At 38.7% G+C, this 13984-nt stretch overlaps 1 protein-coding gene across 1 annotated transcript in view; it reads right to left on the bottom strand.

The window, feature by feature from the left end:
- The window catches only part of ATP11A (ATPase phospholipid transporting 11A), a 111012-nt gene extending 97839 nt beyond the window's left edge, over positions 1 to 13173 (bottom strand). The window contains exon 1 of the mRNA XM_026857832.1: positions 13123 to 13173. Within this exon, the coding sequence (XP_026713633.1) occupies positions 13123 to 13158 (36 nt within the window). The 5' untranslated portion in view covers positions 13159 to 13173. The remainder of the gene's footprint in view (positions 1 to 13122) is intronic.
- Between the last annotated feature and the right edge of the window lie 811 nt (positions 13174 to 13984).

Here is a 13984-nt window from a genome sequence, read left to right as displayed (position 1 = left end):
CAGCACCTTCCTACTAAAGCAATTCATCTGTAGTTGCAAAATATACAATTCCTACATATTTGATACTGTGGTCTCATTGATTAAATTCCTTCCATCAGCTTTCTCAAAACACTTATAGCACCAGTGTGCTCATTTTAAAACAGGTATTTCAGTCTAATACCTTTTTTAAAAGGCACATAGCATTCTGATAAAAGCCCACAAGACTAAGCTTAATCACTCTGTCTATTTTTATATATACCACTTAAGAGGCCTTAATTTGCTGAGACATTAAAATTCAGGGAAGAGGCATCAAGAAAAACAGGAAAAAAGTTTTTTCCTTAGGCTTTCATCACCCAGTGAAATACTATCCAAAGAAACTTTTCTTCTACAACTTTCTAGTTTCTGTTTAAGAAATTGTAAGAATTTATTACAACAAAGCTAGTATTCTTTTACATTTTACTAAAGCAGATTTTGACAACAGGTAGAGTGTATCTCCAATCCCCAAGACTAAAAAGGAATCCTTGCATTTTTCATTCACCTGCCCATTCACGGCCCTCTCCTACATTTCCCAGTAGTTCACCACTGAAAAAAACATTCAGTCCAGAGAAAACTAGAGTGGGTTGATACAAAACAGCAGACAAATAACTAGCTAATGCCTAAGAATGAGCAAGAATGACAAACAACAATCCTTGCTTCACCTAATTTCAGCTCAGATTCTCTCTGGGTGGGGTATGATTTCTACATGTTTAGATGTATGCTTCCACAAAAAAATGTTAACATACAGTGAAATACTGTCACTCCATTTATTATCACAACAAACTGAACTACAGTGCAACCTTTCAATTCTATTAGGCATTTCTGATGTAGTTCACCAGCTGTCAAAGTCCCTTGATGCCTTTTGTTGCATCCTCTTGAAATATCAAAGTTTTATAACCTGCAGCTACACTGTCACTTCATCTGACTTGGTATATGAAATAATGTAGTAGGCATCAGATCACTGAATTTGGACTGCTTGAAAGGTGAAAAATTTAAGTCACAGTTCAGAAACTAAGTAATATAGTGTGGCAGCCTTCCATTAACAGCATGAAAGCAAGTAGAGCATAGAATAGCTTTCTTATTACACTGACACATTAGATTACAGTATGCTCATTTTTGGTCAGATTATATAGTCATTGCTTCTACAAGGACAGAGAATCAGAGTCTTCATCTAAGCATGATATATTTTTCCAGGAGTTGGGAGGCTTCTTGGTTTTGTTGTTTTAAGAACTAACATAAGTAGCAAACTACCTCCAATAAATATGCTGCTAAACAAAATTTAAAGTTGTTTAATCACAATTTTTCATTCCTGTTCTATTTCAACTTTGTATTGTGACTAGAAGAGATATTTGAGCATTAAAAGATTTAGGTAGCAATCAAACATTCCAAATTAGAAGACCTTCACTGTTCTTGTGATACTGCTGAATCCTGACAGTTTCTGCTTTCCTGAGAGTACTGTCTTTCCTCCCACCTCCTATGGAAAAAAACCCAACTTTGCTAAAATAGATGGCAACATACACACATTAGCATGCCCCAACATATAAAACCTGTATCTCAGCCTGTGAAATCATGGACAGTCACAAGAAAAAAGGTGAAGTTCCAATACCACTACCTAGCAGGTGAGTGAAGTTGGAGACTGATCACCAACTCTGCATAGTGCCTGTAGCAGAGAGGAAGTGGACTGCTCCCCCACCCATCACAGGCTCCTCTATCATAGGTATCAAAATCAAAACAAATCAGATGAACCTCAGGTGCTCACCCAGCACAGAGGTCTCAAAGAAAGCCATAAACCCGAAGATATGCCCACTCCCCCAAATAAAAACACAGCTAAAACAAATAGCTTGAAAATGTTTTATTTACATCAACTACTTCATTTTGGATAAAGGAAAAAATGAGTTATTTTCTGTATAAGCATTCACTACTTCTTGCAGTTTCTTTTTCTGCATAAAGCTACAGTTGAGCTGCTGAGACTAAATGCTCAACACCTGTTAAAATGAAATACTTTGTGCATTACCATACCACCAAGCATAGTAAGTGTAACACTGCAGATAACTGGAGTACAGTTTAAGTAGATTGACAAATCAGGAAGATGTCTAAGGTCCCTGACATACATCTTACCAGCATATCTTCTTGCCTTTTAGTCAAGATAACCCACTTTTGTTTTGTTGTCCTAATAACATTTTAGTCATTGGGCATGAATATGAACAAAAATTTAAAGACAGCAAAGTGCCAGGGAAATGTTAAAAGGATATTTAGGAAAAAAGTGCACTTTGAGCAACATATCCATTAGGTAGCAGACCAAATCTGAATAGTCTTTAAATTAAGGTATTTGAAGTATATAATCTTGAATGATGACACACTGGGTTTCACTCCTTGCTCGGTGTTACTCAGCTACACTACAAAAGTCAGTTTCTTGAAAGGGCAGACGATGTTATCTCTTGCTATACAAGTTACTAAAACAATACTATAGGGGTTTTGACAAAATCATCACTATAGGCACCTCTCTGCAACAGTGAGATAAAAAACCCTAAGGTTACAAAAGACATTTGGAAGGGACTTCTCCAAGACACTCTTCAGACAAAAGCAACCTTAGAATAAAGCTAACATCAGACAAGTTGGCCTTATCTCCTTAAGTAACATCTCATTTAAACTCAGTATATAAATTTTCAGTGTAGATGCAATGTTCCTTTCAGAAGAATTGCAGCTAATTTTAGTTCATAGGACTACATTCATAGAGTGGACATAGCTTTAAAACAAGCAATAACAGAAGCTGAGTTTTAGTGAGCCATGAAAATGCAAAATTCTAAGCATGATATTTTTCACTACTTAAAATGTAAGGCTGTCCTTGAAAGCTAAGACAAACAGATTTAATACAAACTGATGCTATACAGCATTATACTTTCCTTCTCTACATTAGCAAGGGGGTTGAATCCAGCAGCCCAGTAGAGGGGAGGCTGCTGCAGCTCCAGGTCCCCAGGTTCAACCAGGAATAAGGCTCAGCATGCACTCCCTGTTGGCACACACACATGTGTATACCGTAGTCAGCCACAGAGATCAATACACTGAGTGCTCAAACACACACAGGTAGCACCACAGCCTCACCCTGCTCCCCTCTCCAGTCTGAGCAGGATGGAGGTCTGCTAGTGAAGGCATATCTATATATATGTATAATGCAGATCCTTCCAGCAGTCCACCCAGTAGCTGGTCCCAGGATCTCAGACTCTCCAGTTGATGCCACCTGGGTAAGAGTCCCCAAGGCCATAGTCCTGCTCTAGTTGCTACTACAGACTGTCTCTCATGTGCCCATGCACACAGCTGGCTGGAACACACCTGATGTCACCCTTAGAGACAAACCACACGTAGGTCTTGCTCTTAGAGACACTCAGACCCCACTGACTCTCTGGAAGCTGGTAGGACTCCCCTGGTCCCACTGACAGCCAGCTCCTCCCACAGTATCACCCTTAGATGCGCGCGCACGCGCACACACACACACCCCCACACCCACACCCCCGTCTTCCAGGCTTGATCTTTGCTAGTGCTCCCTCATTCACTGGCACACCCACACTCTCTGCAGCTACTGGCACCACAAACACAGGGGCCCTCATGACCTGATATCCCACTTCAGCTGCTGGCACTTACATCCTTTCATTGCAGTGTCTGCAGTTGCTGGCATCACAGGCTCACAGACCCTTGATCCCACTCCAGTCACTGCACTCAACCCCCCCATCACACACACCCGGAAAATAGAAAATAGTTTAACAAAGGCACAGGACAGGTTCCACTGATCAGGTGAAGGGCATGGAGAGATAATCATACAAACAAGCACCCTATTTACATGCAACTGGCCTTTCTTTATCCCCTAATCCCTCTATTTTCACCACACTTGTTCTTCCACAAGTGACCTAGATCCCTCTCTCCACCTTTGGTTTATCCCCTAAATATCCCACAGCAAGTCCTGTGCTACCCTGAAACTCTCTTTTCCCACTCAGTCCAAAAGGTGCTCAGGCAGTGAACCATGTTGCTTGGTTTCACTCCTGGACAATGCGGCTAAAGGTCTCCTGGGACAGTCCTGAGAGGGACCTGGACAGGGTTTTCCTTTCCTCCAAGCCCCTAATTGAGGTTCTCCAGTTTTGCCTTTGTGTTCCTCCACTGGCTTGCAGAGACAGGCCTCTGATGGACTGATGCCTCCCAGGATGAGCCTTTGAATAAAGCCAGGCAAGGTACTATTCAGGCACCTCCAACTGTCTGGGTGCACAGACAAGCTTTTATCATATAAGCTAACACTTTGTTCACCTCTGAAGACTTAATTTGAAAGCTCCAGGAACACTTAAGACTAGACTGGTATAGTAGTTTTGATACATTGATGCAAGTGCAATAAGCAATTAGAGTATCACATCATTTATCTTTTCAAAACTTGAGATTCAAAGCTAGGCATCCTAAACTTGAGCAGTATAATTCACCTGCCCATTTTTAGGCAAGCAACAGTGTTAAACAGGAAAAATTAACTTGCAGCTGATCAGAAATCTCAGCTTGAACACAGGTTATTTTAAAACATTAGGCAGATGTATGCTCTCTCTTGTCTTCAAAGTATGGAATTCTCAGTGCTAATGCCTGGCTAATGGTTAAACACGAGTCAGGAAGGGAGAAAGTGATAGCAGACAAGTAATTCCACAGTGCTTTCACTGCCACAACTGCCTTACCTGTACTGAAGCACACCAGGGCCACTTCTGCCAGTCCTGTCAGTGGACAGACAGCTGGTGCCCTGCAGAACAGATGGTGCTGCAAAATTAAAACCATCATTTTAGTTGACCATTTTATCAGAAAGCCCGGACTGAGAGCGTTTTTTTTGGCAAATTCTAGTTTTCTGTTGACAGTATGTTTGAGGAACCCTAGCCAAACTGCTTACAGTGTCTAGAATTCAGCATTCGCATTGCATATGAAATAACTATTACTGCTCACCCAGATCTGGAAATAGAGCAAGCAATTTGCTAGCACTTAATTCCTTGGTAAGTCTCCCAAGCATGCCCAGTACTGACCTAACTAATCTCCCAAGGTCAAAATTACAAGAATTCTTGAATGTATTAAACAATTCTTAACTGTATTAAATTGTATTACATAATGGACTATATTTGGGGGGTGGGGTGTCTGTTTCTAAAAAGCTTTAATTCATCTGATAGTAATTGTATATATGAACGTTTATCCTCCTGAGAACCAGGCATATGAATAGCTATCTTCTCACAATTCAGTCCATAACCTGTGACAACATCAGAACACCAAACCAAAGATGATTAATAATCGTGTTTTATAACAAAACTACTTGCTTCATGCTAACAGTTTGGTTTTTTAGTCATCCTATTCACCAGGTTTTCTTTGGAATATAAAACTATCACTTGTATGCCATTTTCAGCTTTAAGATTCTCAGATGACCTGATGCAATACCCAATCTTTGCTTTTGCATTTACTCTTAAGAGCTTAAACCAGTACAAACGTGTTCTTGAGAAGTCTGAACTGCATGTCAGACTCCACTGAGTGCCTGTCATTCATTTTTGACTTGTAGCTTTGACTTGTCTTAGCTAAAGAGAAATACAAGAACAATTCAGGTACAGAACCAAAAATTTCAGTGAACAAATATTTACTTGCCACACAGACACTTGTCAAGTTCTACTTTCTCAGTAATGGGTCTAATGACTAGACAAATGAGAGCAACGGTTTTCTCTTTAAGTATATAGTAGACAGTACATAGTACTAGTTAGTTGACAGGCTTCACGGTACATAACACATGTTAGTTAGATACTTCACAGACAGCATCGCTGCTGGAGAACAGGGAAGGCCATTCCATAAGACATGACAAAACTGTGCCAGTAATGGAGAGAATGAAGTTACTTATCCACAATGCCCAACAGCCACATACAGGATGCGTTACAAAAAAGCTTCCAACATGCACACACAAGAGCAGAAATTACATTAGAGGCACATCCTGATCTCTACAGCAAAAAGGGAATTTTTTTTCCTTTTTTTAAAAACACATAGTCATAGTGTAACATCTATATGCACCCTCACAATACACTGTGAGGGATTTATCCTCCAATATTAAAATACAACTTTTTGAAGAATGTAATACCAAATAAAGGGCAGTAACTGCCAAGAAAATTAACAAAGCTTAATTTTAAGTACAAACAATTTACATAAATATACTTGGATGAATTTACCTTATACTAAATGGATGGCATGGTAGTATGCAACACCACCAGCTTCAGAAACCTTATGTCTATTTTAGAAAATATTTTCTAATTCTTTATACAGGCAACCTTTTTCTCTCTCCATTTACTTCTACCTCTACTACAGCAATATTAGACCAAGAATCACATTACTCTAGGTCATCAATGTTATAAATATGTCACTGTAGGAAAGAGTCATTACTATCTGAGCAATTGCCTCTACCAATTAGGCTGTTATCAATATCTCTGTAGTAGTAGCTGAGTAACGTTAGCACTGCAGTACACAGTAATATTGCTAATCAAGAGAACAAAACATACTTTACAGTGTATTCATGAGGGAGGTGTCTTTCAAATAAACTGTGCTACAATAGAAGCCTTCAGAGACTTCTGCAGAAACAAACAGGAAAACAATACTTCTCAGTTCCTCATACTTCTTGACTCCTGATACCTTCCAAGTTTCTATGTATCAGAAAGAGTTCTCTTCATGCAGGGAACAGCATCATCTTTCAACAAGTGTCCTAACAAACATCCTGTGGAACTGGATCTAAAAATTCAACTGAAGAAAATTTTTAAGTTTACACTTAAACTGATTAATACTGACAAGTGTTTAAATTCTCCAAACATTTTAAATAGTTGAAGTATGAAATGAAAAGTCCCAGTCCACAACATATGTTCTGATAAACAACTGTTTGATATCATTTTTAAGGTTTCATTCTCTCCCTGCTTCTCCTCCACACCAAACTGCAGCTCTGGCAGCACCCTCATACCACTTTTCCATGAGAATTGTTTTTATTATATCAGAATTGAAAAAGTGCATGACCCACAGACACATTAGACCACTGAAAGCACGGAGAAAGTTCAAGTACAACACAGAAGTCTGCATGCATCTGCAAGTCATCAACCAAAAATATTCGGGAGTATTAAGACCTTCTATAAGAAAAGCATTTGTTCCATGGACAACATGCTTCTAGATTGTCTTCCTACTGAAAGCACAGCTTGCTGATCATTAACCATTTTGGAAGAATCTGCTTCCTCACCCTTTCTCTAGGATGCCTTTTTAATCAGAAAGCTATCTAAACTAGTAATTTTTTTCTCTCCTTATTTCAAGGAGTTAAACATAGCAAGAATAGTACTTTATTTCAGTGTTACTTTCTTACATCAGTCTCCTTACAAAAAAAAAATATGGAAGGCTCCATTAAGAGCAGCATATTCTGAAGTTATTTCACATATAAACAGAGTAAGACTGCTGGAATTTTTGTTTGGCTCATTCTTATAGCAGAGTTTCAATGCTCCATTCCCTACAAGCAACCCCATCTCAGCAGTTTGAAGAATCACAAGTATACTCAAGGTTAAAACCCAAACCTTGACAAAGAGTTGAGACCCCTTAGGAGCTGAAGTCATCAATTCTGCTGTTAGTTTACCAAGTGGTAAATGGACTTTGAAGGCAGTCTGGACAGGAAGGCTCCTATGTAAGGTACAGGATTTTCCTCCAACTTGAAAATAATAATGAGCCTTCCTACAAAAAAGCAAACTAATAGCAGAGCATGCTCAAAGAACTTCTTGGCAGAGGTCTCAAAATGCAGACAGGAAAGGACAGCAGAAAACTGTAAACATTTGCTTCTAAAAGGCTCTTGAGCATGAAACCCAGCAAAGAAAGGTTTCTCAGAAGCTCAGACAGAGGAGGAAAACCCAAGTGGACTCAGACATGAGTCAGAAAATGGCTGTTTTGTTAAGCCATTTGCTTTTACTGCAGTAGACATGGGAGGTAGGATTAAAAAAAAAAAAAAAAAACCAAAAAACCAAAAAAACAAACGCATTTTATTATTTGGCAAAAGAACAAATTATTATTTCAGAAGCACAAGAATTGTTGTGTTCAAATAAGGAGACAGGAAGGGCTACTCAGAGGAGAAATAGGAAGTCTTAGAACCGTGATGGGTCTGTCTTTTGATCACATTTCATTTCCTTCTCTTAACATCTACATCTACAGCATGCAATTTGTTTCTACAAAAATAGGTTTATAAATATGTGTGTATACACATACATACACACCCAGTATACAGTTACATCTTTATTTCCCCAAAAAGAGACAGCTTAAAATTAAATTGTCATGTCTATTCCATGGGATGTTTCAGAACACAAAAAAAAATTAAGTCCTGTAACATTTCCAGGTCCAGCAATATTAACATGCACTCATCTGCTATCATGCCTTTCGTTAAGATTATAGTATGCACAACAACTGTTAGAAAGTTAACTAGCAGGCTCTATTTCAGTCCCCCAAGAGACATCAAGAGCTGGCAGAAAGATTGCACGTCACTAGCAAAAGTTACTTTCATGCCTCTTCTATTGATGGATTATCACCATGAAAAAGGTGAGTTCAATTTAATCATATTTCTTGCATCTAATTATGTCCACCACTTAAATTCAACCCACCACCACATTCTAAAGCAAACCACAGTAGATTTAAACCCAACCTAATGGCAAACAGAAAAAAGAAGTCATTAAAATTTTATGTTGTTGTAAAATATTTTATAGTATTCATGTGTATTTATTAAGATCAGGTTATATTCTAAAATGTAAAAAACCCATAATCTCAATAGCAAGAATTTTAGCTTCCTGTCTCACCCAAATCAGAAATATAACAGGCTCATAAAATGAAGTAATTATCAGTATTTTCAAAGGTGGTATTACTTGAAGACCAATATAATGTCTGTGCCTTGAACTGTTTTGAAAGCTTACTTCTACAATGAAGTAAAAACAGACAGCGAGATCTATACACACACTGTAAGGGCTTTAGAATGGGTTTATTTTAAAGAAAAACAAAGGAAGGCAGTACTGGAATCCCACTGAGTTGCAATATAAAGAGGAACTTCATTTTATGGAGCTTAACTTCCATGGGTGATAACTTTGCATCTTTCTCCATTTGAAAAAAAAAAAAGTGAATTTGGATAATTATGTTAAAAGTTGCTGGACACATTAACCTATTTTTAAAGACAATATATGCTTTTACTCCAGATACACTCAAACTTACAGAAGGCAATTTATATTCTTGTTTGGAGAATAATAAACAAGAAAGAAATTGATACTAGTGTATAAAAGTAAATCCCAACATAAAAAGTAAACTGCAGAGTTGAGGCATGAAAGCATGTTTGAGCTTTTTACTTATAAAAGGATTATTCCTCTCAGGCACAGTCTTTCTTTGTTTGCCAGGCAATTTTGCTCATTCTCTTTTTAAATGCTCTAAGAACTACAGTGGCTTCTTACTAGACCAGGATTACATTTATAAGTGTACTGTGAAGCTGGGTAAACGCCATCTCAGTACATGTCTCCCATCACTAACACAGACTCCGTTCTGAAATAAAGATTTATTATCCCTGAGAAGAATTGTGGTCCCCAAGAGAAACAAAACCCCCACCATCTATTAAAATGGTAATGCTAAAAGGAAGAACATTCTCAGCAGACAGCTACCACTTCAAACAGCTAGCCCTTGCTGGTAGAAGTAGGTAAACTCCTACCTTCTTCAGAAGTCTTCACATTTCTTATTTTTATCACTCTTCATTACATGCAATGGAACAATGATAGTGAAGGGGAGAGTAGTCAGGTACAGGGTGTCTCAATCCATTAAGCATCCAAGGACTTAAGCTTCAAGCTTTAAGTCTCAGGACAGAGGTACCCACACTGTTTTCTTCTTCTGTAAGAGTTTTGGTCTCCTTTTACCTTATACACCTCACTACTTCTGTTTACTCCTTCCCTAGTCTCAACCAGTCTGACTACTTTTCTGTTGCATTTGAACACGGAAGAAAGTACTTTTCACATGTTGAGTTACATGCTCAAAGCATCAGTCACACCTGCATCACATGCTTTCACCTTACACTGAAGTTGTAGCTATACCACCAACCACTGTAATTTTTAAATACTAGTAAATTGTAAGGGAAATACATGTTCCCATGACAGTCGATAAGCCATGTCTAGCATCTTCAAAAAGAAATTTGTTAAGGAAGTGACAGTTCTATTGTTAAAACTTTCAAGCAACCAACTCATGCTTTTCAGAAAAAGGATTACAAAGCAAGCTCTCCTAAAACTGAGTCAGCTGAAGGATAGAACAACAGAAGAATTTCTAACATCCAACTTGTGCTACAGCTACCACTTTTGATGAAGATATATCACCCACAGCCAGAAAAATGGGATTACTTAGATTTTTATCATGCTTAAAATCCACCATTTATGTCTTAACTAAACTGAGACCATTACTCCTTTCATCTGTGTATCATAAACCAAACAAACCCAATCTCCTCGTGCACAGCATTTCATAAATAATTTAGAATGGCAATTTCACTTCCTTTAGATCAGGATTTTAGCCCGTTGAGAACAAGAAATCTTTACTACTCTTATTAAATATTTACTATATGGCTGTTCTGGCATCATCACAAGAAACACTGCATACAAGCATTATGCATTAGAAAAAATACAAAAGCTACATTTAAAACATTTAAAAGATGCTGGCAAGCAGACAATAGTTAGGAAATGAAAACAAAGCTGACAGCCTAACTTTCACTGCTGATTCTTTCCAGGACAAAAAGCAGTCTAGCAAGACAGCTTAACCCTTTGCTTTAAGGTCAACATGCATCAAGTAGTTTTCCATAAGATGAACATTTGTCACTACCTGAAAAAAAGTAAAAGCATTTTTAGTGAAGCAAGAAGACAACAAATTTGGTTTCCCCATACAGCTTTCCATCAGCATATGTTACAAACCTAGAAAGGTCATAAGCATTTACCAACTCTATGTATGCTTTATCAACCTTATGTATGCAATGAAAATCTATCTATCCCCTCTGCCAGCAACATTTCTACCTTCAGAACAGCAAAACTAATGAATCTAACTAGGAGTTTAACATCCATAAGACAACCCATAATATGACACAGAATGCAGGGGCCTTAAAGTGACACACTATCTTCAGTACCTCATCCCCTGTCAAAGGAAAGTTTCAACCTTATGTTAAAGCTATTGTTTCACCAAGCTTTTACATAGCTGTCCTGGCAGTAGTCATATAACTGTATCTCAAAGCAACAGGCAGACAGCACAATGATGAGATTTAGCAATCCTGCTGCAACTTTCAGATATAAAAGCACAACTGCCTATCCCAATCAACAGAGCTCCAGCTTGTGCTGCAGCAGTAATCACCGTAACAGCTGGTTTCTGGCAGGACTCAGCACACATTGAGATGCAATGATTTTTCTCAGCGAGTCTCCAGTAAGGGGCCAAAGGAACACACTTCCTTCAGCCACTCACTCTCTCTACAAAACTGTTAGAAGACAGTATTAAGTATCACAATCTCCTGCAAACCATGTGCCTGTATAACAAGCTTCCAGATTTTAAGTTTTGTTTGAAGTGAAGCAGTAGCAACCACTGCTCTCACAAAAACTTCCCAGCCTAAGCATGAGATCATTATTTAGATAAACAAAAATCTTCCAAAACAGACCTGGACAAGACCAAAATAATGCTGGCTGGAATGTTTTTAGGTGATTCTCCCAGGTACAAAGCTTGCTTTCTAACTAGTAGGCCAGGCCAAAGTTTCAAGGCCTTCAGTCTCAGGCCAGCAAGGCACCTATTTCAAAAGATGCCTTTATTTTCTAACTCCCTTCCTAGCAACAAGCAACCAGGCTGCAACACTGACCATTCTGCAATCCGTTTCTCTGAAAGCAGAGGGCAAACACACTAACATTTCTCCATTGTAAAGAATGAAGTAGCCCTGAGCTACCGCAAGCTAATCACTACTGTGCTCGGTACCAGCTTTCAATCCTCTTTTACTGCCAGTCTGAATTGCCACTTCCAAATGCATCAATTGGACAGACACCCACTAAATTAGGAACTGCTCTTCCTAGCACAGCCTGCCAAGACAGCTGCACTGTTTTCTGTACTAATGACTTGAGAAGGTACTAAAATAAAGTTTTGGCACTGATGTACACCAAGAGAAGGTACTCCCATCATTACTGGAGATGGCTATCATTGTGTTGTTCTTTGTAGTATAAGCAAGTCATGCAAAAATATATTTAGTAACCTACTATGGCATAATCTTTTCAATCATGTGCTTCAGCTCAGTTTGAGAGATAACAAAAACACATTTTGCTGGCTGCAGTTTTCCAAGCAAAAGCAGTTGGATCTTGAAAGGAAGCAAGGGTCAATTTATCCCTCCTGAATAAGGCCCACCACACAGCAACAGCTGACATGATCAGCTGGTGATCAGATGATCCAGATCAGACTGTGGAAAGGGGGGAGGCAATTTCTCTGTTAGGCCAGGAGACCTCACTTGGAGTTCAATATGTCATTTCATGTAACTTCTCATATGCATCCCTTCAGAGAAGGTAGACAAGCTAGGGCAAAGATCCACAGAGAAATCCTACTGGCATAAGAATACAGACTCAAGGCGGATAAATGCAGATCAATAAACAGGGACCTGAGCAGAAGAGACCTTTAAGAAAAGGTTTTCAGAAGAGATGGGAAACACAGTAAGATTGGCTGAGGCAGCATTTAAGGGAAACTGAGGCACTGGAATAGGATGCATCCGGTTTTAAAGATCAGTGTATTATTCTGAGATAGTGCACAGAAGAACAGAGCATCTTGAACCACCTGCAGAGGAAGCAAAGCTGGACAAACAGTGCTTCAGCAACCCATGTAAGCCTGCTAGATACCATCCAGACCAAGGGTTGTATACTTTCTGGTATCGATTACATCTGGAGCCCGGGCTCAGAATTTAAGCCTTTTCAGGAATGTCTCCAGTGTTTTAAAGGCTACTGCAAACAGACTGCACACAAATGAACTGTGCAAAGTGAGACCCTATGTTTTAACACATTTGCTAATGAAAAGTATTTTTAGTGAAGAACAAGAGCTCACTTGTTTCATGTAAGTGTATGGAAAGGCTGAGCCCATTGTGGAAGAAATATCATTCATCCTTCAGAAGTCTTCTTCAAAGAGATGAAGAAAAGTCCTGGAACAGTCTGTCAAAGGTTCCAGATCTTCTTTTAGAACATGCCTCTTAAGAGTGTATCTCACAATTCAAACCACTTAGGCTGGAAGATTCACTTTCCTTTTTTTTTTTTCTTAGAGCAATCTCCAATGGAAGCAGGAAAGGTGGCCTAATTTGCCAATTGAGTGGTCAAGTTCTAAATAGAAGTTCCAGCCAGCCTTAAATTGACCACATAAGTGGAGAACAGAGAAGTATTTATAGCTTGCTCTCTCTCAGTCACCAGCACAGAAACCACAGAAGGACACATCACAACACATGACTTCAAGCATATGATATGAAGTGTTCGAGCTTCTCTTTCAGCCAAGGACTCTCCTCTCTTCTGTGAAATATTCTTTCACCTTCCTTCCCTCTGATATTTTAAAACAGATAGGAACCCAATGCATTATCATGCCCCAAACTATTTTAACAAAACAGTAAGTCAGGTACACTGAGATCAAGGGAGTTTTACTTCCATACTTTCCTTCCAAACAGTCAAATAAACTTCATGACCTTTTACTCAATTTAAGGACTCAGAACCTTTCCAGAACTCTTGCAAGCTCTTAACCCAGTAAGAAGCCTTTCAAAAACAGTTTACAGACCATTATCATGATCCAAATTTTTTTTTTTTTTTTTTTTATGGTAATGGTATTGACTAGGTAAGTCTGTTTACACGGTCATCTAGAGTTGATGCTATTTTATATCTTCTTGCTGCCATTCCCACACTCCAACAGAATACACTTCTAGTTTCAA

Source organism: Athene cunicularia (genome assembly GCF_003259725.1).
Source record: "Athene cunicularia isolate RWA chromosome 1 unlocalized genomic scaffold, athCun1 chr1_part1, whole genome shotgun sequence".
Classification (NCBI taxonomy): domain Eukaryota; kingdom Metazoa; phylum Chordata; class Aves; order Strigiformes; family Strigidae; genus Athene; species Athene cunicularia.
Note: the sequence above shows the minus strand (reverse complement) of the source record. Positions and strands in the feature narration are given on the sequence as shown.